At 46.9% G+C, this 19,955-nt stretch overlaps 1 protein-coding gene and 1 pseudogene across 1 annotated transcript; both read right to left on the bottom strand.

Moving 5' to 3' along the window:
- Nucleotides 1-365: 365 nt before the first annotated feature.
- LOC150012975 (uncharacterized) lies at nt 366-1,960 on the bottom strand (annotated as a pseudogene).
- Nucleotides 1,961-2,532: 572 nt separating this feature from the next.
- On the bottom strand, nt 2,533-19,467 carry LOC150012974 (spermatogenesis-associated protein 31D1-like). The gene is made up of 6 exons (XM_090275198.1): nt 19,175-19,467; nt 15,698-15,950; nt 14,883-14,928; nt 14,255-14,318; nt 10,677-13,972; nt 2,533-2,666 (listed from the first exon to the last, which is right to left on the bottom strand). Exons 1-6 carry the CDS (start codon nt 19,465-19,467, stop codon nt 2,533-2,535), a joined length of 4,086 nt encoding a protein of 1,361 aa, XP_090131324.1.
- Between the last annotated feature and the right edge of the window lie 488 nt (nt 19,468-19,955).

The raw sequence follows: 19,955 nt of genomic DNA, 5'->3' as shown, positions 1-19,955 counted from the left end.
CATATGAATTGGGACCTGCAGGTCAATGTACCCCTGAGAGAAGTCCACAAGAACAATTCAAGAAACTAGTAAGAAACAAAGGGCAGAAAGCTGTGGGATAAAAGTACAGCAGGCTTCCGGAAGGCTGGAGATGCTTTCTCTCGAGGCTAGGATCGTTCCCGCCTGCCATAGTCCATGTCCCACAAATAACGTTTCGCCTTCAATCAAGAAGAAAGCAGAGTTTGAAAAAGATGGCTCATTTGAACTTGAGCCCCAGCTATGTAATTCAGACTGTAGCTCCATATCTACCTTTTTGCCTAAAACACAGCCTCTGCCCAGAACCACGATGTCTGGAAACCAAGGTGGTCCTGGAGAGAAAATGCTATTTAAGGGGGTAACTTTCCATTTGGGTACATTGCAGCCATTGGACCCCCTAGTCTGGGGAAAGCAGCTGGGTTTGTGCCAGGGAGACTACCCACTCTAGGAAATGGGACCAAAGTCTTGGCTACAGGGCCATTCATCCTCGGAAAGGAAGTTGGGTTTACACCCAGGGTCCCAGTTGGCCTTGCAAAAGGAGCTGGGTTGATATCCACAGGGCCCACTGCAGAAGAGCCCAGAGGCCCAGGAGCTGACCTGGGAAAGTAACCTGACCAGGGCCTAGTGGGCCAGTAGACCTTGGCAATGTAGTTGAACTAGGACCTTGTAAGCCAGTGGCCGTTGGGAAGTTAGCTGGGTTGGGCCCTAAAGGTTCAGAGGCTCTTGGACAAATTGCTGCATTTGAGCCCCGAAGGTCGGCAGACCTTTGAAAGGTAGTTGGGTTTGAAGCCAATGTGCCAGAAGACTGAGAAAAGGCATCTGGGTTCAGTGCCCCTGAATGTGTGCCCCTTGGAAAGGGGTTAGCATTTAGCCCCATGGGGCCAGCTGGTCTTGAAAAATGAGCTTCATTAGGGCCTATGGGGCCAGCAGTACTTGACATGGGAGATGGATTTGGCCCTGGAAGGCCAATTCCCAGGATCCAGGACCCGAGTTTGAGCCCATGGGGCCAGATATTCTTGCCATGGAAGATGGGCTTGTGCCCATGTTTCCAGAAGCCTGTGAGAAAGAAACTGAATTTGCTCCTAAAAGACCCGCTGCTCTTAGAATGAGGGCAAGATCTAGGCCTTGAGGTCCAGCCATTCTTAAGTTAAGACCAGATCCTGTGCCCAAGAGGCCACCTGCTCTGGTATCCAGATTAGGGCCTGGGCCCAGGCCACCTGCCCTTGGGGTGGGCCCGAGGCTTGGGCCCCAGGCCACTTGCTCTTTGGGTGGACCCAAGGCTGGGGCCTGGAAACACACCTGACCTTGGGGCAGGGTTTGTACCTACAAAGCCTGATCTCAAATTGGGACTTGGTCCAGGGCCCAGGCCAATGGGCCTATTATTGGGAGGACCATTTCCAGAAGGCAAGAGGACACTCATTCTCAGATTGGGTCCAGATCCAGGGCCCATGGGGTCGCCACTTCTGAAGTCAGGACCTGTTCCCAGGAGACCACCTGCCCTTGAGTTGGGCATAGGACCTGGCCCTGGGAAACCCCCTAACCTTGGTTAGACAGAGGCCCTGGGCCTGAAAGAGCCCCTGCTCTAGGGTTCAGAGCTGGGCCTGGCCGTGGGAAAGAAACTGCACATGTGCCAGTGGCATTCATATCCCTCGGAAACGAAGCCATGCCTGGGTCACGAGCACCAGCAGGGAAAGGTGCTGGGTTTGCAGCCAATGAACCTGATGAAGATGGAAAAGTAGAAGGGTTCCTTGCAAATGGGGCCAGATTTCCACCAAGAGAACCAGTTGGCATAGGAGGGAATCTGAGATCATGCCCGGTGGGTGGCCTGTGTTTAGAACAGGAACCCCTGTGGTCCCAGGGAACCATCGGGCTGCCCTCAAGGTGGCAGTGGGGCACGAATCCAAGGGTTTGGCCACTTTCTAGGGAAAATCCGGGGTTCTTTCATACTTTCTTGGGAACATTGGTGATAATGGGCTTGGGGGAAGTTTTGAAAAGAATCTTGTTGTTTTTTTTTTAAATTATTTGTTTGTTTATTTATTTTTAGAGATAGGGGAAAAGAGAGAGACAGGGAAAGAAACATCACTGTGTGGTTGCCTCTCACTCGCGCCCCCAACTGGGGACCTCATGTGCAACCTAGTCATGCGCCCTGACTGGGAATCGAACCAGCGACACTTGGCTCGCAGGCCGACACAAAAATCTTGTTTTTGATGAGTGCTGTCACCAAGGACTAGGTGCCAGTCTCATAGCCACGCTCATTACAGTCCTGCTCCCCAGGAGTGTGTTTGACAAGGACAGCTAAAGCTTTCTCCAGGTGGATGGTTTCCCATACAGAATATGAGGTCCCACGATCAGCACAGGGATTCCCTCAGTGGTGTAGCGTAGGTCTCCCAGGAGGTTTCCAGCTAATCCAGTGCTGTAGCGAGCCTCGATCTCCCCCTGTAGCTCCATCAGCACCCATTCTGCCAGGCCTCCAGCCCCAGCACTGGAAACAATAATTTACACCATGAGCCTCTGTCTTTAAAAAAGCAACTGAAAATGAGCTGCAATGGCGGCCTCCGAGCTCGGCGCCGTGCTGCCAACGGGCGACAGACGAACCCTCCTGTCACCGCTGCCGCCTCGAGCACTGCCTGCGCCCAATTTTATTTTAAATACTGTAGTCAAAGGAGAGAAAGAGAGAGTAGCTTATCTTGTGAGAGTATTTTATTTGTGAAATGACTATCAAGAGGAGACTGTCTCTTCTGTGATAGGGTCTGGGGAGACTTGCTCACAACCATCTTCTGAGTAGAATCTCTCACTCTTCCAGGTTGGGATGCTACCAACCCTGCATGCCCTGCACCAAGCTCTTCTGATTTGGGGCTTGTGGGACTCCCTTTCTCTGTAGGTGGTGGGAAATTCTTTTCTGGCACATCCTTAAGCCCTGCTTAGGGACCCAAACGAACCTCCCCCGCCTTCGCTGCCGCAGCGAGCACTGCCTGCACAAAATTTTATTTATTTTAAATACTGTAGTCAGAGGGTTTGGCTCAGTGGATTGAGCGTCGGCCTGCGAGCTAAGTGTCGCTGGTTCAATCTTCCAGTCAGGGCACATCAGAGAAGGAAAACTCTGACTCCAAAAAACCTCCGCTGCCTTGCGGCATACCTCTTCAGGGGGAAGGCTAAGGGAGTAAACCCCGACAGAAAATCCGGAGCCAGAGTCCCTAAGGCGGTTTGACGTTGTAGTCAACACCGGCAACTCCTGCCGCGCACCTGAAGCCAAGCTGTATTGACTCCGTCTTTCCCTTGGACCCTTCAGCTGCGAAGAGAGGGGGGGTCTGCTGCATGGGCAACAGCAGACCCTCCATATCACCCTGCCCAGGCTCTGTAGCTTCAGCTTCACTGGAGAGGACACTCCAGCGTCATCGCAAGATGTCGATTCAACACGGGAGGAGACAGATACCGTGTCACTCCCGAGTCGGACTGCACAGCCATTCTCGGCGGTGCAGATAGACTCTTAAGAAGCTACACCATCGTCTCTCGAGACGGACGGCTGCCGACGACGAGTCAGAGGGGAGAGAGAGAGTAGTTTATCTTAAAATACAGTAGTCTCCTTTAAAAACATTAGAAAAAATTTAAGGATAATGTAATGTTAGAACAAAATGGGTAAATGTAAACAGTTTTTGTTCATAGTAAATTGTGAGTCCAAAGGATGCCTAGATAAGTAATATTCAAGTTTAACAAATGTACTGGACAGATTTCCCCGACATTCAGCCAGTCTAAAACAATTAAGTACTCCCCATTAAGACTATGTAAGAAAAAATCCTTACCCCAATATCGAATCCAGTCATTTACCTATGATACATAAGGTAGTTAGTCAGACTCACAATCAGCAAACACTGGCTAAAGAAAACAAATTTACAGGAGAAAAGTATTTCAACTAAGGAATTCTTTGGCCCATGGCTTAACACCCCTGTCCTTCCCCTCTGTAGTCAGAGCGCCTGGCTACAGTAGATTTAAAAATTGGGAAACTGGATGTGAACTCACTAAGTAAGGTCATGGTTTTTTAGTTTTTTAGCCATGATCGATTAAGAGTCAAAAACCTGCTTCCTATTTTAAACTAAAGATGTTTTCAAAATAGAGATGAAGGCTTTAGCACAACTTATTTCTGATACTACTACTTGTTTCTACCCATGACATAAAGGGATTTCTTTTACTCAGAAAAAAGCACATGCTAGACAAGCATCGTGTCCTGCGAAGTGACCGGGAAGATGGAGAGTGTTGCCTTTTCTGAGCAAAACCTTTTCTTTTGTTCATGAGGGTCCTAGTAGTTCTCGTCTGCAAGTGAAGATGGCCTCGGTTTGAAAAGTGAAATTGAGAAAGCACGAGAGAGCAGAGCAGCTGGTCCCAAAGAACAGAAAGCATCACAGAGGAGAGCGAGAAGAGGGCATGCCACCCCCATGCACCAATGGCAAACATCTCTAAAATCTTTAGTGACCCTTTTTCTGCCAAGATTCCTTTCGGCCCTAATAGCCCAAAGAGCCCCTAATTCTCAAATGTAGCCCCTTATACCCACACAGTGTCTAGGCCTGCTGCTCGCTCTTCCTTCTCTCTGTCAAATCCCTCCTCTCCCCACAACATTTTAAATTATTTTACTTGGCCATTGTGCTAGTCCACAGCACAGGGGACCAAGCTCATCCTGATTATGGAGTGGCCTTCTCTTTTGCATAACTTCTAATGGGCGCAGCTATAATTATATTTAGCAATCCATTTATGGTTTTTGTTTTTTTTTAATCACACCGATGGTTACTTCTTCTATGAAACATTAAACATTGTTTTTCCCATTTACTCTGTAACTTTTCACCAAAATTCCTATTGGTATCTCTATAGCTTTTGAAAGAATGTAGTTTGTGTTGCTATTGTATACGTACATATTTCATGTCCCCATGCCAGCTGATCCTCTAACAGTTACCCACTACAGCTGCATTATGTGGGTTATAAACTGCTGAGATGAAGTCCCGTGTCATTTTCTTACTTTCCTTGCCTGCATTCCCTCTCTGTGTCTAAGGAATCGATTTTGGCCCCAGACCCCTTCCTCTCCCTCCCATATGAAGATGTTTTACCTGTAATGAAGCTCCATTCTTTGCATGTCTTCTGCTGCGTCACCGTAGTCTCCAACCAAAGCAAGCAGCACTTTCAGCCTCCCCATCTCCCTCACCCTCCCTTCATTGCCAGAGGTGTCTCTGTTCAGAAAAATCCCTCCACTTAGCTTGTACCTGTGGTATTGTTTTCTTTTCTTTTCTTTTTTCTTTTTGAATTTATTTAGTTTTTTCTATTACAGTTGTCCCACTTTTTCCCCTATTGCTCCCCACACCCTGCCCACCCCTTCTCCCACAGCCAATCCCCACCCCGTTGTCCATGTGGTATTTTTTTCTTATAGCTAGTCTGCTCCTGACTGTCCTGAAGGTCCCTAAGACTCAGAGCCATAAAAACACACTTTACAATATGAGTAAGACAAACTACACCAAAAAATTTTCCACGTGAGAAATCATTATAAAAATGGCACATTGAATACGTTCTTCAAAAAATAATCTTGTCGTAAGAAGGCTAAGAACCTGATATAGATTAAAGGAGAATAAGGACATGTGACAACTGAGTGCAGTATGTGCCTCTACACTGAGTCCTGGAGTGGAGACTTTTAAAAAGCCATGAAAGATATTACTCAATAAATTAACAAAAAATGTGACTGGGAGATTAATTAAAAGTTTTATGCCAAATATTAAAGTACTGAAGGCAATAATTGTACTATATGTAAAAGAATCTTTTTTCTTAAAAAATATACAGTAAATATAAAGTACATGATGTGTGAACTCAAGTATGCAGGCATGCATGCATATTTTTCATATATGTGTGTGCATTCATATATAGGGAGAAGGGGGAGGGAGGGAAGAAGACAAACAGATATAAAAAGAGACAGGTGAGAAATAACAAATATGTCAAAATGTTAGCAAATAAATCTGGATAAAGAGTTTATGGTTTTACCAAGCATGCACCTTTTCTACAACATTAATTATTTTCAAATAAATACATTTTAAAAACGGATTGTTTTTCTGAATTTTACCTGACCTTTGAGATTTCTAGCTTTGGCTCCCACAGCTACTACCACCGCCATGTCCAGACCCCAGCAGTGTGCAATCCGACTCTAAATACTCTCTGATTCTGCCCCAGGCAAGAAAGCTGGCGTCCACCGTGCACTTGAAGCCTGCTCCCTGTCCAAAAGGATCTTATCAACTACTGGAGAAGGTCTCAGCTCCCAAAAAAGAATTAAAGGTTTTAAAAATTATACATAATATAAAACAAAAACAATAAAAACAAAAATTCAAGATGTTTAATGCATGGAACTCCTCATTTCTTGTCTGGTGTCGCTCACCTCTCCTCACCTGCACTCCTGTCTTCCCGAATTGCATTGACATCTGATGTCTTATCCTCTCCTCTATTTGTCCTTCTCAAGTAGTTACTTTTAAAATCCTTTCCTTATCCTAATTTTATTTAAGTACAGTTCATATACTATACAATTCACCTATTTAAAGTATATAATTTCATGGGTTTAGTATATTCACAGATATGTTCACCCCCAGTCAATTTTAAAACATTTTCATGACTTCAAAAAAAAAAAAAAATCTTATAACCTTTAGTTATAATCCTTCTCCTCTCCTTCCTTTCTTAACCTCCAGCCCTAAGCAACCACTAATGTATTTTCTGTTTCTTTAGTTTTCTCTGTTTTGGACATTTCATGTGAATAGAATCATACGTGATCATTCGTGACCATCTTTATTCACTTAGCATAATGCTTTCAAGGTTCATCCATGTTGTAGCAGGTATTAATACTTTTTATTGCCAAATATATTATATTTCATGGATATGCCATGTTTTATTTATCCATTCATCAATAGATGGACCTTTGGGTTGTTTGCACCTTTTGACTATTATAAATACTGAATACTGCTATGAACATTTGTTTACAAGTTTTGGTGTGGGCAAGGAATTGCTGCATCATATGGTAACTCCATATTTGATATTTTGAGGAAGTGCTGGACTATTTGTCAAAGTGGCTGTACCCTTTCTCATTCCCACCAGCAACCCATGAGGGCTCCACTTGCTCCACATTCTCAGTGACACTTACCTGACTTTGTCATTCTAGCCATTTCTTTGTGTGTCTGTTGCTATATCACAGTGTTTTTGATTTGTATTTTTTCTGATGGCTAGTGATGCTGAGCATCTTTTCATCCCACCTTTTACTATTAATGGCATTTTGGGAAGAAACAGATCAGTGTGTCTGATCTACTGTGTTTAAGTCATTTCCATGTTTAACAGGAAAAAAATTTCTTCTTAACATTTGAAAACACATATAGTGATGCCAATTCTGTAGATTTCTACTTCTGTACATTTAGCATGTAGGCCTAGTTACTGCGTGATTAAGGGACAGCAATATTGTGCACTGGATATACTCTATAAGATTATTGCTTGCATGAAATTGAGGGAAGAATTCACTCAAATGGCTCTTCGGGGCTGGCTAGAAGGCAGAGCAGAACTGATTGCCAAAATCTTTAAAAGCTTGCTACTGTTTACATCTGTGGTGCATAAGTGTGTTCTACATGTGATAAATATGAAATAAAAATGAGAACTCTGACATGGACACCTAGCATGTGTCTGAAAGATGGATGGCAAGATGTTTCAATGGGCTTTTCCACTTTATTGTATTGTAAAAAGGGATGTATTACACAGACGAGAGGTAATTGTGGAAGTTGGGTGAGGGTACATTGGAAGATACATTGTTCTAGCTGCTCTTAGGCATGTTTAAACATTTCTGTGTTAACAGGCTTCAAAAAATAAAAGATTGTGGGTATCTCACAAGCAAGGGTGCATCAGTCTATCCTCGCCCAACAAGATGGGCATTTAGGTGTCTGTCCACGAGATGATTTCAAGAAGTGTCATTCCTTTGATATTGGGAAGGAACAAGTAAAGGAAGAATGTGAAAAGTGTTGTTGGAAACTTCCCATCTCATGGCGTATAGCCCAGTTCACCTGCTGGGCATGTGGAGATGCCTCAATGTGAGGCCAGTGAGATTTGAAACAGATTTGAGTAGCTTTGGGGAGAGAATGGACTGAAGAAACAGGGACCTAAACTCCATTTTTTTTTTTTTTTGTTCTTATGTTAGTCAGCATGGGATCATTATTTGTGGAATGAAAGAATAATTTCCAGTAGTTCAGGGGCATCAGTAGAATCGATTGTGAGATTTTATCCAAGAGTAAGCCATTACCTATAGAAAGATATTTCTGGAAAATCACAGACTTGAAATTTTGTCAGACAGGAAGAGTGAAAGGGAACTGGGGTGGGGGCCATTGTAGAGGAGCTTTTTTAAATGTTAGTAACCAGAAAGACCATCAAGTCCACCTTGGTGAGGAAAGAAGACAAGGGCTTTGTGGATTGACAGCGAGTAAGTGGAAAAATGTATGTCTTGGCATTAAAAAATTAACAAGGGGCACCTATGATGGGAGGAGAGGAAACGAGGCCACAGGGTGGAAGGTCGGATTGCATTATTCCCGATGGCTGAGGTGTTCCTGGGAATAAGCCCTACAGTGTGGCAGTAACTGCACTGGAGGGGAGGCAAAGGGCCCTAAGATGACATGACGTAAGAGCTGGGAGGCTGGGTCATTGGCTGCTTGATGCACATGGATGTTAGAGTCCTCCCCTGCCTGCTCACCTCCTCAAGTTCCCTGCCCCGTGAGCCCTATTCCGCAATTTTTCCCCACTAGGACTTTCACAAAATCTGCATATTTTTTTCTGTGACACTAAGCTTCCAACATTGTACGGTCAATGTCATCAGTCTGGACAAGAAGATACAAATGTGGTAGTGAGAGAGGCTGTGCTGGACATCTGGTTTTTGTATTTAATTATTCTTTACCCTCTGGATTCACAAGGCTTGCTAGGAAAACTACCTAAAGTGCTCACTAGGACATTCATTCCATTTTTGTGTTTCAGTGTATGAAAGTGGAGATTGCTTCCCTCCAGACTGCTATAGTAAGGGTATGTTGCAGGTTTGGCAAAAAAAAAAAAAAAAGCATTCCATGCAGGTCTGAGGTGAGCCCTCAAATATCCGTAACCCCAGTGCATAGCCTAGAGCTCACTTCTGGTTTGTGAGCTGCTGGTGTTCTGGGAGATTATAGCACCACCAAAGTCATGAATATCCGAGGTGGCATCTCCACCTGGACAGGAGGGCTGTACACACTAAGGGCAAGCTCCTGTATATTTCCTTCAAGCACGGATGGAAGGCAGCACCAGCTCCCCTTTCCCAAAGGCAGGGATGCCGTGCAAATACTGCTTTACTTCTCAAGGACAGCCCACGTACTGTGGGTGTGAGGCATCAGTATGCTGTGCGGTGCTCTGCTCAGCCACGGCAGATGGAGCTGGGGTCGGTGTGAGGAAGCCGGGAGCAAGACAGGGTCCCTGTGTGGGGCTGATGAAGCTTATAGACCTTTGTCCACCCACGAGGTCACTCTCCCCCTCTTCATTTGTTCTTACTTCCTCATTCACTCTAGGGTATCTTGTCCTTACTCTCAGCTTTATTTTACCTTGGGAGGTAGGTGTCTGCCTGGTTAACATTCCTACCACTGATAGCTGAGTGGTGCTTTTGCTCAGGAAAAGAAATGTCATCAATCCTGCAGCCTGAAGAAATGTCCAGAGATGGGAACCACTTCCCCAAGGTGACCTTCGGTAGATATATGTCAGTGTCAAGGTTAAAATATGCTTCCCTAACACATGAACATGACCCACCAGAAACATATGGAAGCAGCGTTTGTGCTGTTCCTAGACCCTACCCCAACCAGCCCAAGATCCACTGCAGCAATATCGCCCCAAACACTCCCATTCAGGGTTCACCCACTTGTGGCATTTTCTGATCATGGACTTCTAAATAATGATTAAGCCACTGTCTCCTCTTCACTAATATTTTCTAAAATATTCTGTCCTTGACCTTTTCCAGATACAGAAGGCCTGTCTTCCCTGCTCTTCTCAAGGATACAAAACCTTCCCTGAGGGGAAGGTGTGGGCTTCTGTCCACGTTCATTAAGGCTAAGCTACGAGGAAGGAGACAGAGCTCATCTCCTCAAACTTCGTCAGGGAAGAAGTGGGCTTTCGGGGAGGGTATGTGATATCTACTTCTCTACAAGTGCTCCAGGGACTGGTCACTTTGGAAGCCAAAGGAAGCAATCAGTAGGAGCTGAATGAACTCCTTTTCTTTAAGCACAAGCCTGGAGATACCCAAAACCCATGCCCCCAACACAGTACAGAGGAAAGACAGCACTATTAGCAGGGAAACATTTATTAGGCAAATCAATATTCTCCATAAGGAAGGAATTGCCTGGAAATTACAGAATAGGATTTACTGTCTAAATCACAGGCACAGATCTCTACACACAAGTGCCTTCTGCAGTGGTGAGAGCAGCAGGAGGTAGTGTGAGGCCTGCAGGTGGGGCTCGGATGGGTCACAATCCCCCTGGAGGGCACAGATTGGGGCTGCTTCTGATGAAATTGATGGTCTTTTAATGCCCCAACTTTCTGGGGGTGTCTGTCCTCATTTCTGCTCATAGAGCTCTGGCCAGGAAAGATGGCTGTTTGGCGGGAGGACTTACAGGAGGGGGCCCTGGAGTGGACAGGCTGCGCCTGGGCCCGCACTGCTGCCTTCTGCTGATCTGTCCCCAGCTTCACTGCCGAGGGAAGGGGCTCTTGAGGGCAGGCGGTAGCTCCTGTGGGCTGAGGTCCCACTTTCTCCTCAGGGAACTTCCCGAGTTCTAAAATGGCTCTCTTTGCGTCCATCATCCCAGTAAAGGTTGCTCTCCTTCTAATTGGGCCTCTGCTCTGCACAGATGCTATGCAGCTTCCCTTTACCTGGGGGTCTTCTTGCTTTGTGCTTTTCACCTCAGGATTATGCCATTTAAAAAATGATTTGATTTTATTTATGAAATTAGTATCAGGAAGAGATTGTCTCTTCTGTGATAGGGTCTGGGAAGACTTGCTCACAACCATCTTCTGAGTAGAATCTCTCACTCTTCCAGGTTGGGATGCTACCAACCCTGCATCCCCTGCACCAAGCTCTTCTGATCTGGGGCTTGTGGGACTCCCTTTCTCTGTAGCTGGTGGCAAATTCTTATTCTGGCACAAGTTTAAGATGTGCTCAGGGACCCAAGGCTCCTGCTGCTGCTCCATACTGGCTCTTCTCTTCTCCAAATGGACACGCAGCACCTGGGAAAGTCCCATGTCCAGCCTGGGGACACTCTGAGCATGAGGCAGGGAGGCTTTGTTAGTCTCATGGGACACGTCAGTGGGTTTGCCTTGGGCCTGTCTATTCTTTCTCGTCTCCAGCTTAAACTCGAACTCATCAGTGAGTTGCTTGTTTAAGTCTGAAGACGTAGGATCTTGGGGAGCTGGTGTTTTTGGTGGGGGCACTTTAGTAGTCACCGCAGTTGTTTCTTTGCTCTCATTAACATTTATTCTTCGGGAGATTCCCGGCTCGTTGGTTGTGAAGGTGTCTCTGGTTTTGTATTGAACACCATTCAGCTCCTCAGCCTTGACTATCTCCCCGGACACGGTGGGCATGGAAGCAGGTTCTGCTGTCCCCTCCGTGCTTTTGCCCAGTTGCATTTCTGCTCTGTCACTGGAATTCACACTCTTGCCCTCTGGCTCATGGCTGGCCCCGGCTTGCCCTGCAGGCAGCTTTGGCGGGTGAGTGTTGTCTATTGGAAAATGTCTCTGCCTTGCTTTGCCAGTGATGTTGTTTGTGACAGGCAGAACATTTTGTCTGGCTCCGAAAATTTTCTGAGCCTCCTCTACAACCTCGTGTTTGTTATCAGAGGGTGATTGTTTCAGGGTCCCCTGTCCTTCCTCGCACACAAGTGAGGGGGCAGGGGGAGGAGTATTCAGGACAGTGGCTGTTTCTGTTCTCTGTCCTAATCCATAAAGGATTCTAGGGCTTCCTCTCACGGGCGTGAAGCCCCGAGGTTTGGAGTTCACCTTCGAAATCCAGTTGGTTGAGGAGGAGGAGTGGGAATCATATGAGGAATGGGATGAAGTATCTCTCAGTTTAAAGATTTCCATGGATTCAAGGGCCTTGGCAGGAAGGCCCTGTAATGTCTCTTCATGAAACTTGGTAATATGAGCTTCCAGCAACTGCTGTGCTCCGGTCACCAGGAAGGAAAGCTCTTGGGATGTGTCCACACAGTAGTCCCTGCCCACTGGTGGTGGCAGACTCCTCTGTTCTATTTTGATGTGGGACTTTACAGAAGGAGTCTCCTCCATAGTGTGCCAAGAACCATGCACAGGCCCAGGGAGCTGACCCTCACTGATATCATCAAGCTTCTTGCTGAGATGTAGTTTCAAGTCATTTTCCAGTTGTCTTGGACTTTCACTCTCCCCTGACACCATTGAATTTACTTCTGATGGACTCATCATGGCTAGGCCTTTCTCAGAGCCATACCCTACATCCTTACCTGAGGAGCTGTCTGAGTCACTCAACAGATCTTCTGGATCATTCTTTTGTCTCTGCTCCTCATCTGTCCCCTGCTCCTCTGGCCGAAGCATTTCTGAGCCACTCTCACGGAAGCTTCCTGGCTGGCTACTCTGGCCCTTATACTCAGACATCCACAGGAGGCCATAACTGTTCTTTGACTCACATCTGTCTGAGCACTTCTTTGGTCTCATCAGTGACAGAGACTCGTGGATCCTGAGGGGCAGGCCCCTGCTCTGGTGGATGATCTTCCTTTTGAGGTAATTCTCAAATTTCGGTCGAAGTTCACGTCTGAGTAGAAACTCTCCAGGATTGATGGAAACTGAAATATAGTCCTCAGAGGGCTGGCAAGAAGGACAGGTGGGAGCTGGAGCATGGAAGGCTTCTGTAGACTTTTGAACCACAGAGGGTAAGCCCAACAAACTTTCCTGTGTCTTCTGCAATACCTTGCATTCTAGGTGTTGAATTTCAGATGAGCTGATGTGTTCTAATTCATTCTGGGGTCCATGAAATTGCACTCCACAAGCACTATCCTGGGTTATGGGACTGGATGGAGGGATTGGGAGTGGGGGTTGAAGGTGGACCTGTGGTTGGGTCTGAGTGAGAGGTAGGGGCTGGGACTGGGGCAGGGTTTGAGACAAGGGTTGAGGTTGGGCCTTAAGCAAGGACGGAGATAGGAAATCAGGAAGTACTGGAGGTTCTTGGCCTGTAGGGGCATTGGAGACACTATTAAAAATAAAGATTGAGGGACAGTCACCCAAGGCATGGCCAGCAGAGGGCAAGGACTCGCTGTGCAGAGATGGAAGACCCCAGAAAAGCTTGTGCTTTAAATGGTCCTCCCCGGTCTTAAGATATGAGTACTGCTGTGCCAAATCATGCTCATCAGGGCTGAGAAACAGGTGGTATCTAGGACCTATAAGTTTGACAGCAGCGTCTCCTCCAGGAGAAGTCTTTGTAGAATAGATGTCAGCAAACTCTTTATGGAAATCCCGTTGTGCCAGGTTTGAAGAGAAAGAGTCTTTGGGTTGAGTTACGGAACTGTGCACTGGGAATCTGGGTTCCAGAGGAGGAAAAGGCTCTGGAGGCAGAGCTTGGCCTGGTGGTGAGGGTGACAAAACTTTACCCAAGGGAGCCCTTTGGTCAGGAGAGAGAAGAGAGGGGGGTGCTGAGAAAGACTCAGGCAGAGGAGGTGGGATTAGGTCTCCCGGAGGGACTGCTGAGAAGGCAGAGGACTGAGTGGATGATGATGACTCAGTCACGGGAGCTGTAGAAGCCAGAGGGGACACAGAGGGAGGAGGATCTTCCAGGGCCTCTGAGACCGGCAGCCGATCGAGCTCAGCAGTTGTGTGATTATACACCTCATAGGAGGGGTCTGGACATACATGTTGATGAACACTGATGGTATCATGATGCTGGCCCAGGGGGCTGCAGGAGACAGGAGGTACAAAGCTGCAGCCAGGACCAGCACAAGGAAAGAAGGACCTATTGGCCTGGTGGGGTGGGGCCACCTGAAGCCTGCTGCCCCTTCACATTGCTCCACATCCATGATGCCACAATGTACTCAGCAGCACTCACCCCAAGGCATTCACTCACATTCCCGTTCCCATGGCAACCTCCTCCCATCACTATGGAAGGTTACACCGAATCCCTGGAATTGCATAGAACATGCTAAAGAGAGACCAAGAAAAGGGGGGAAAGACTAGTCACCTTTTTAGGACAGAACTTAGCCCCGTGTTCTTCTTCTCTTTTCCCCTGTGGTAATATCTTGAACCTGGGAAACCAGGAGAGTGGGTTACACATAATTAAGGTAGACACATAGGTATTGCACAGGGGTCCCTTAATGGGAGACCATTGGGAGAGTAGACTCTGAAAGCCCCAAGAATTAGTATGAAGTCAAATGCTCAATGATACTACTAAGGTCCCCATGTCCACGTTGCTTCATTTATAAAGTACTTTTTATACACATTATCTCATTGGATGCTCAAAACCACTCTGTGAAGCAGAGAGGTCAATGGTTACAACAAAGAGGAATCTGATCAGCCCAAAGCCAAGGTACCTTCACAGAGTCAGGAGACAGGAGTTCTGACTCTGGACATCTACTGGGCAACACCCATTGCCCCGGTCCATGATGCTTCCTACCCAAGGACAGCAGAGCAGAGACTCTGAGAAGTCTCAGGTTCTGACTGTCTTTGCATGAGCCTCCCCTCCGAGGGCTCTTTGTTCTGAGAGGGACTGTATCTACCAAGTGCCAGAGAACAGGCACCTGGTACCTCATGGAAAAGAGAGAGAGAGGGGGTCACCCTTGGGAGTTCGGGCGGGACAGGCATAGCCTTACCTCTCAATGTCCCACCTTTCCTTCTCCTCTTGGCTCTGGTCCGACGCTGAGAACAGAAAGAAAAGAATGAGAGGTTGGGACTCACTTCTCTCAATCCTCTCCCTAAGAAACGCAGATATTTATTATTCAAGAATAATGTCTCTCTGAGCCAACAAGCTCATTTTAATTAATAGAACTTTTTTGGTTTTTTGTTTGTTTCTTTGGTTTTTGTTTTTGTTTTTACCAAAATTTAAAGCTTTAAAATGTTTTTAATTTTTCCTTCTTTGAAAAGCTCAAGAAAGGCTTTTGTCTGTGAGGGCCACACTGGATATTCTCAGAGGGCCTCTGCTCAATGCAGGCGTATAATCTGAGGCCTACAGTTGCCCATGTTCCCTCACATAGGACCGTGTAACCTGGGATGGAGCCCAGCCTCTCTTCTCAGGGGCTCTGAGAGGCTCAGCACTGCTCTCCTGACCAGCCCAACACAAAGGCTGGGGGCTCAGTGAACGATGTGACTCATGCTAAAGTGCTGGTTAACTCTGGTGTCCTGCAGGGATCCCAAAGTCTCTAAATAACTCGATCGAGAACTAGGGACTCACTGTGTTTGCAATCTTAGCCAGAAACCTGCCACCCCACCCACATGGTGTGTGAGCTTCATGTGGCAACCTGAGTCCTCCCTGGACCCTAACCCTGCCCGGTCCCGTCCCCTGGAACAGTGACGTTCTAGTCTCCCCTCAGACATCCCATCTTTGGTGTCTCTCTGACTCAACCAAACTCACATAAAAGGGGGAACAACAGTAAAGAAACTCTGTTGGGGCTTGCTCAGGGTTCCTTACCTTTTCATTGTGTTCACTTTCCCAGTAGGTTGGGGTAGATGGAATTCCCACCACGCAAATGAAGATTAGGAGGAGCACCCACAGCACACAGATGCAAGTTAGGCTGCGGGTGTCATCTCTAGGTTCTGCGAAGACGTACAGATAAATCTCTTGAAGCACATTCAGAAATAGGTCGAGTCCCATTTTCCGAAAGGCAAAGCTGCTCAACGCAACTGAGCTCTGAGAGGGCAGGCTCTTGGCTTTATTGCCACGCCTGCATCACACGGCATTGAGGAGTCATAAAGGGCTTCAGAGGTGGGGAGGGTGTACCTTCAAGAGGGTGTGTCCACAGCCTCCCCCCCCCGCCCCCAGCCCAGCAGATTCCCTTCCTCCCTCTTAGGCCTCCAGCTCCTTCTGCCCTACTCTGCTATCCTATTCTCCAATTTGCCTTTTAACATATCACCCATTTACCTTAATGAATGCTCTTCTTGTTTCATTGTAACCAAGGTATTACCTGGGTCCCCTTTAATGTTTGGAGACCTTGACTTCAGTCTTTCCATGTCCACTACTTTGCAAGTCTGAAATAGTGCCTGGAAATTTTGCTGGTACCTGGACATTTGCTCTCAGGGTCATATCTGTCCTCAAATCCAAATTACATCAACCCAGGTACAGAACTTAAAGTTCTTTTAGACTTAGTTTTGTGAATGTTAAATAGCAAACTTTAGTTTTTTCAGTAAGTTATAAATGAACAATGAAGTTTAAAATATCATCCATCCCAGGAATGCATCTCACATAGCTCACATGTATCTCACCCGCAAGTGTTGTAATAAAACCCTCCCTCGAGTGTCTCAGGCAGCCATGGAGGTGGCCGAGGTGGTGGCTGGTAGAGTGAGGTCCCCATACAACCAACTGAGATGCATCACCGCTCAGAAGTCTGGTCCCAGAGTTCAGACTGCACTGCGCTGTATTGGCTCCAAGGAGGAGTATTTTCCAAAAGCTCTACTAGAACAATGTGCTGCTATTTGAGGAAGCTCATTGGAGACACATCTTTGGCTTAGGATTCTCATACATTTTCAGTTTTCTAGGGACATTCCCCAGTGCTCTCTCTCACTCCCACCCTGTTCACTGTCCGCGGGCTGGGCCACAGGGGTGCAGCTGTTTTCAGGATCCCCAAAGCTGTCTGGTTTGAATGAAAATGATGTACCCTCTCAGGGCAGCTAGCTCCTCGTTTACTTAGTCATAGATATAATATGCGTACCTTGTATTCATGTTGAGTCTCCCTGGGCTCTCACCGTCATGGGTCCACTGGAATTCTGTGCCATGGGGCTCCCCAAATGCTGTATGTGAACAGGTCGGCCAGGATGGGCAGGTTCTCACGTCGTGCGCATCCCCTCTGCTCATGCACGTGCTCCATTGTCTCCTCGGACTTCTCTTACAAACCCTAGTTCAAGATAAAATTATAAGAATCTCAAAATGGTGACGGTGGAGCATTAAACCCAGCGCCGAGGGCTCCTGAGTGTGTCCCCTGTGTGACAGCACAGGTGGTATTCCTGTGACCTGCTCTGCGGCTCGGTTCCCCACCTGGGTTCACATCCTGGTCTTACCACACTTTGTGTGAACTTGAGGGTGGTAGCTAATCTCTTGGAAGCTTGGTTTTCTCATTGGTCAAATAGAAACGCACATACTGCTTATTTCAGAACCGTTATAAAGCATTTTTATCAGTGTCTATCATAGTACTGGGCAATAGAAATATGTGAGTCTAGAAGCCAGCCCCACATGTACTTTTTACACTTTCTACAAGTCACCTTTATAGAGCTCAGGCTCTGATGTTTCTTTCCAGGTCTTAGCTCAGAAGTAACCAATACGGAAAGCCCTTTCCTGACCATTCTGTCTGTAAGAGGTAAAATTCTAAGGTGGCCCCATGACCTCCACCCCCCACCCCCACCCCCCGGTTTACTGTCCTTGTGCAGGTGGAACCTGTGATTCAGTGGGATCTAACTCTCATGACCAGGTCACCGTCCTTGACTCTGAGTGGCAATTACCCTGGGTGGGCAGTTGCAGACACTGTCGCTCTGCTTCCATGAGTCCTGCAGCTGCAGGAACTGAATTCTGCCAACAGCACATGAGTTTGAAAAGGACCCTAAGCCTCAGATTCAACCCAATCCTGGCTGACTCTTTGACTACAACCTTGTGAGACTTAAGCAGAGAACTCAGGCAACCATAGGCTTTGATTCCTGGCCACGGATGACGTGAGAGAATGCATTTGTGCTGCTTTAGGCCACGAAGTTTGCGGTGATTTGTTGTGCATCAATAGAAACCTAATGTAATGTCTAAAACACACCCTCTACCAGCATTCTCCGTTCCTCTCTCCTGTATTATTTTTCCTCAGAGCACTTCTCCTACCTGAAATCATGTCATGCAATTATTTACTAGTTTAGTCTGGCTGTCCGACTGCATCATAATCTCCACTAGAGAAGGGACTCTGGCTTGTTTACTATTGAATCCCCAGCTCTTTCATGTAGTGCTTGCCACACAACACATATCAATAAATATTTGTTGAGTGAACGCATAAGCAATTATAAATGTGTTCAGTGTTTACATCATTTAAAAAATTCTTATAGGTATACTTCATTTCAAGCAAACTTGGCATGGGGAGTCTCAATTTATGTATAAAAGGGATTTTAGTGTTGTTTTTTTTATTTTCTAAAAGAATATAAAATACAAAACAATTTGCCAAAAATGCTACCTAGGTGCAACTTTTTAGAAGTATACGTATTGCTTGAAGCAAGGTAAACCTGGCTGTTTAACAGCTTCATTATAGTTTCTTTTAATAAATGTTATTGTATTTTAACATTGAACATATAGGAAGAGAACAGGGGACAGATAACCTTGACTATGTGCACTTACTTGTTGAAGGACAACTCAGTTAGGAAAGCATATTTATTGAATGGATGGAATGATCAAAGTGCTACCAATGCGATTTGATGGCTCTCACTAATGAAATTACTTTAAAAAATATTTCAGTGATGGCAGTGCCCAGAACAATTTAATGGATTATTTAAAGTAGTGATAATGGTGAATTTTTATGAGTTAAAAATCCATATCCGAATGAAAATGAACAAAATAAACTTGCTAACGCCCAATGTGGTCCTCTATTTGTTCATTTGTGATGCTCGATGACATACTGCGACGCTCATTTTCACTTACTTTTTGAGGGGAGAATGCCACAGGTAAAACCACAAACAGGAGAAAGCAGAGACGTTTGCTGCACTAAGAAGATGAGCCCATTGCAGTGGAGCCCAAGAGTGCTTGTCTGCGCGGGAGATGCCTCTTGGCATCATGGCCACTGTTCTGGGGTGCAGAATTCCTGGAGGTGGAGCGCCTTCTACCAGCCACCCAACTATGTCCCCTTGTTCTCCTGCAATGACCAGCAGCAATGCTGTGACCGCGTAGATTTGTCCTGGAATCCTGAGACATTTCTCACACCACAGAGTTTACGGAAGCACGGAATTTGAGGTGTTGGCTTCACGTCTGGCTTCCTGAGCTGCCTTGGTTAGCCGGCAGCCAGAAGGTGTTTGTCTCACATCCAGGAGGGGCAGCATGAGGTCCGGCGGTGTGAGGCAGCCCTGGGGTGGAGAAGAGCATTCGGGGGCCGGGGAGGGGCCTGACTGTGAACATTCATTCCTATTCCCATACATGACATAAAATGATTTCTTTTCCTCCAGAAAAACACATGATGGAGGAACAAAGCGTCCTGCAACATCACTGGATGATGGAGGGTGCTGCCTCATCGGAGCAAAAGCTTTTCCTCTTGAGGGTCCCAGTAGTTCCCACCGGGGTGTCCCCTGGAACTCTGGGACACCAAGGCAGGCCTCCCTGGGCAGTTTGCACCTCCAATGTACTGCCAGGGTCACGCTAGCCAGCCCCCCCAGTCCTCCTCACCGGCCTGCTTTAGTTTGGGTCCCCATGAGGCCTCCCTTGGGTTACCGCAGGGCTCGCTAACCGGTGCCCTGTCTCCTTGTTCACGCCCCACCCCAGCCCCAGTCAGCGGCCGCTGGGCTGCCCTGTGGTCGGCCACACTGCAGTTGGAGCACCGGAGCGCTGCAGGCTGCCTCACGCTGAGGCACGTTTGCTCGTGGTTGCTCTCCCCTCTCCTCCCCCTTGCCCTGCGGGAAATGTCAGAAGTCGTTCCAACTCCTCTCTCTATAAAGCTCTTCTTCAAGCTCAGCTGCTGAGTTTCAATTTAGTAGGACACTGCCCCTGGGCTAGGTGCTGGGCC

Source organism: Furipterus horrens, unplaced genomic scaffold, assembly GCF_987537825.1.
Source record: "Furipterus horrens unplaced genomic scaffold, mFurHor1.1.pri manual_scaffold_4, whole genome shotgun sequence".
Taxonomy (NCBI): domain Eukaryota; kingdom Metazoa; phylum Chordata; class Mammalia; order Chiroptera; family Furipteridae; genus Furipterus; species Furipterus horrens.
This window is presented reverse-complemented; position numbering and strand designations above follow the sequence as displayed.

Excerpts from the sequence above, each read along its gene's own strand:
- LOC150012974 (XM_090275198.1), bottom strand. The coding sequence starts at position 19,467 with ATGAGGCAGCACCCTCCATCATCCAGTGATGTTGCAGGACGCTTTGTT. Across the intron at positions 14,319-14,882 it reads GAAAGGTGGGACATTGAGAG|GTTCAAGATATTACCACAGG; the intron begins GTAAGGCTATGC and ends CTGGTTTCCCAG. Across the intron at positions 2,667-10,676 it reads CCACTCCAGGGCCCCCTCCT|TATTTAAAATAAAATTGGGC; the intron begins GTAAGTCCTCCC and ends CTTTGACTACAG.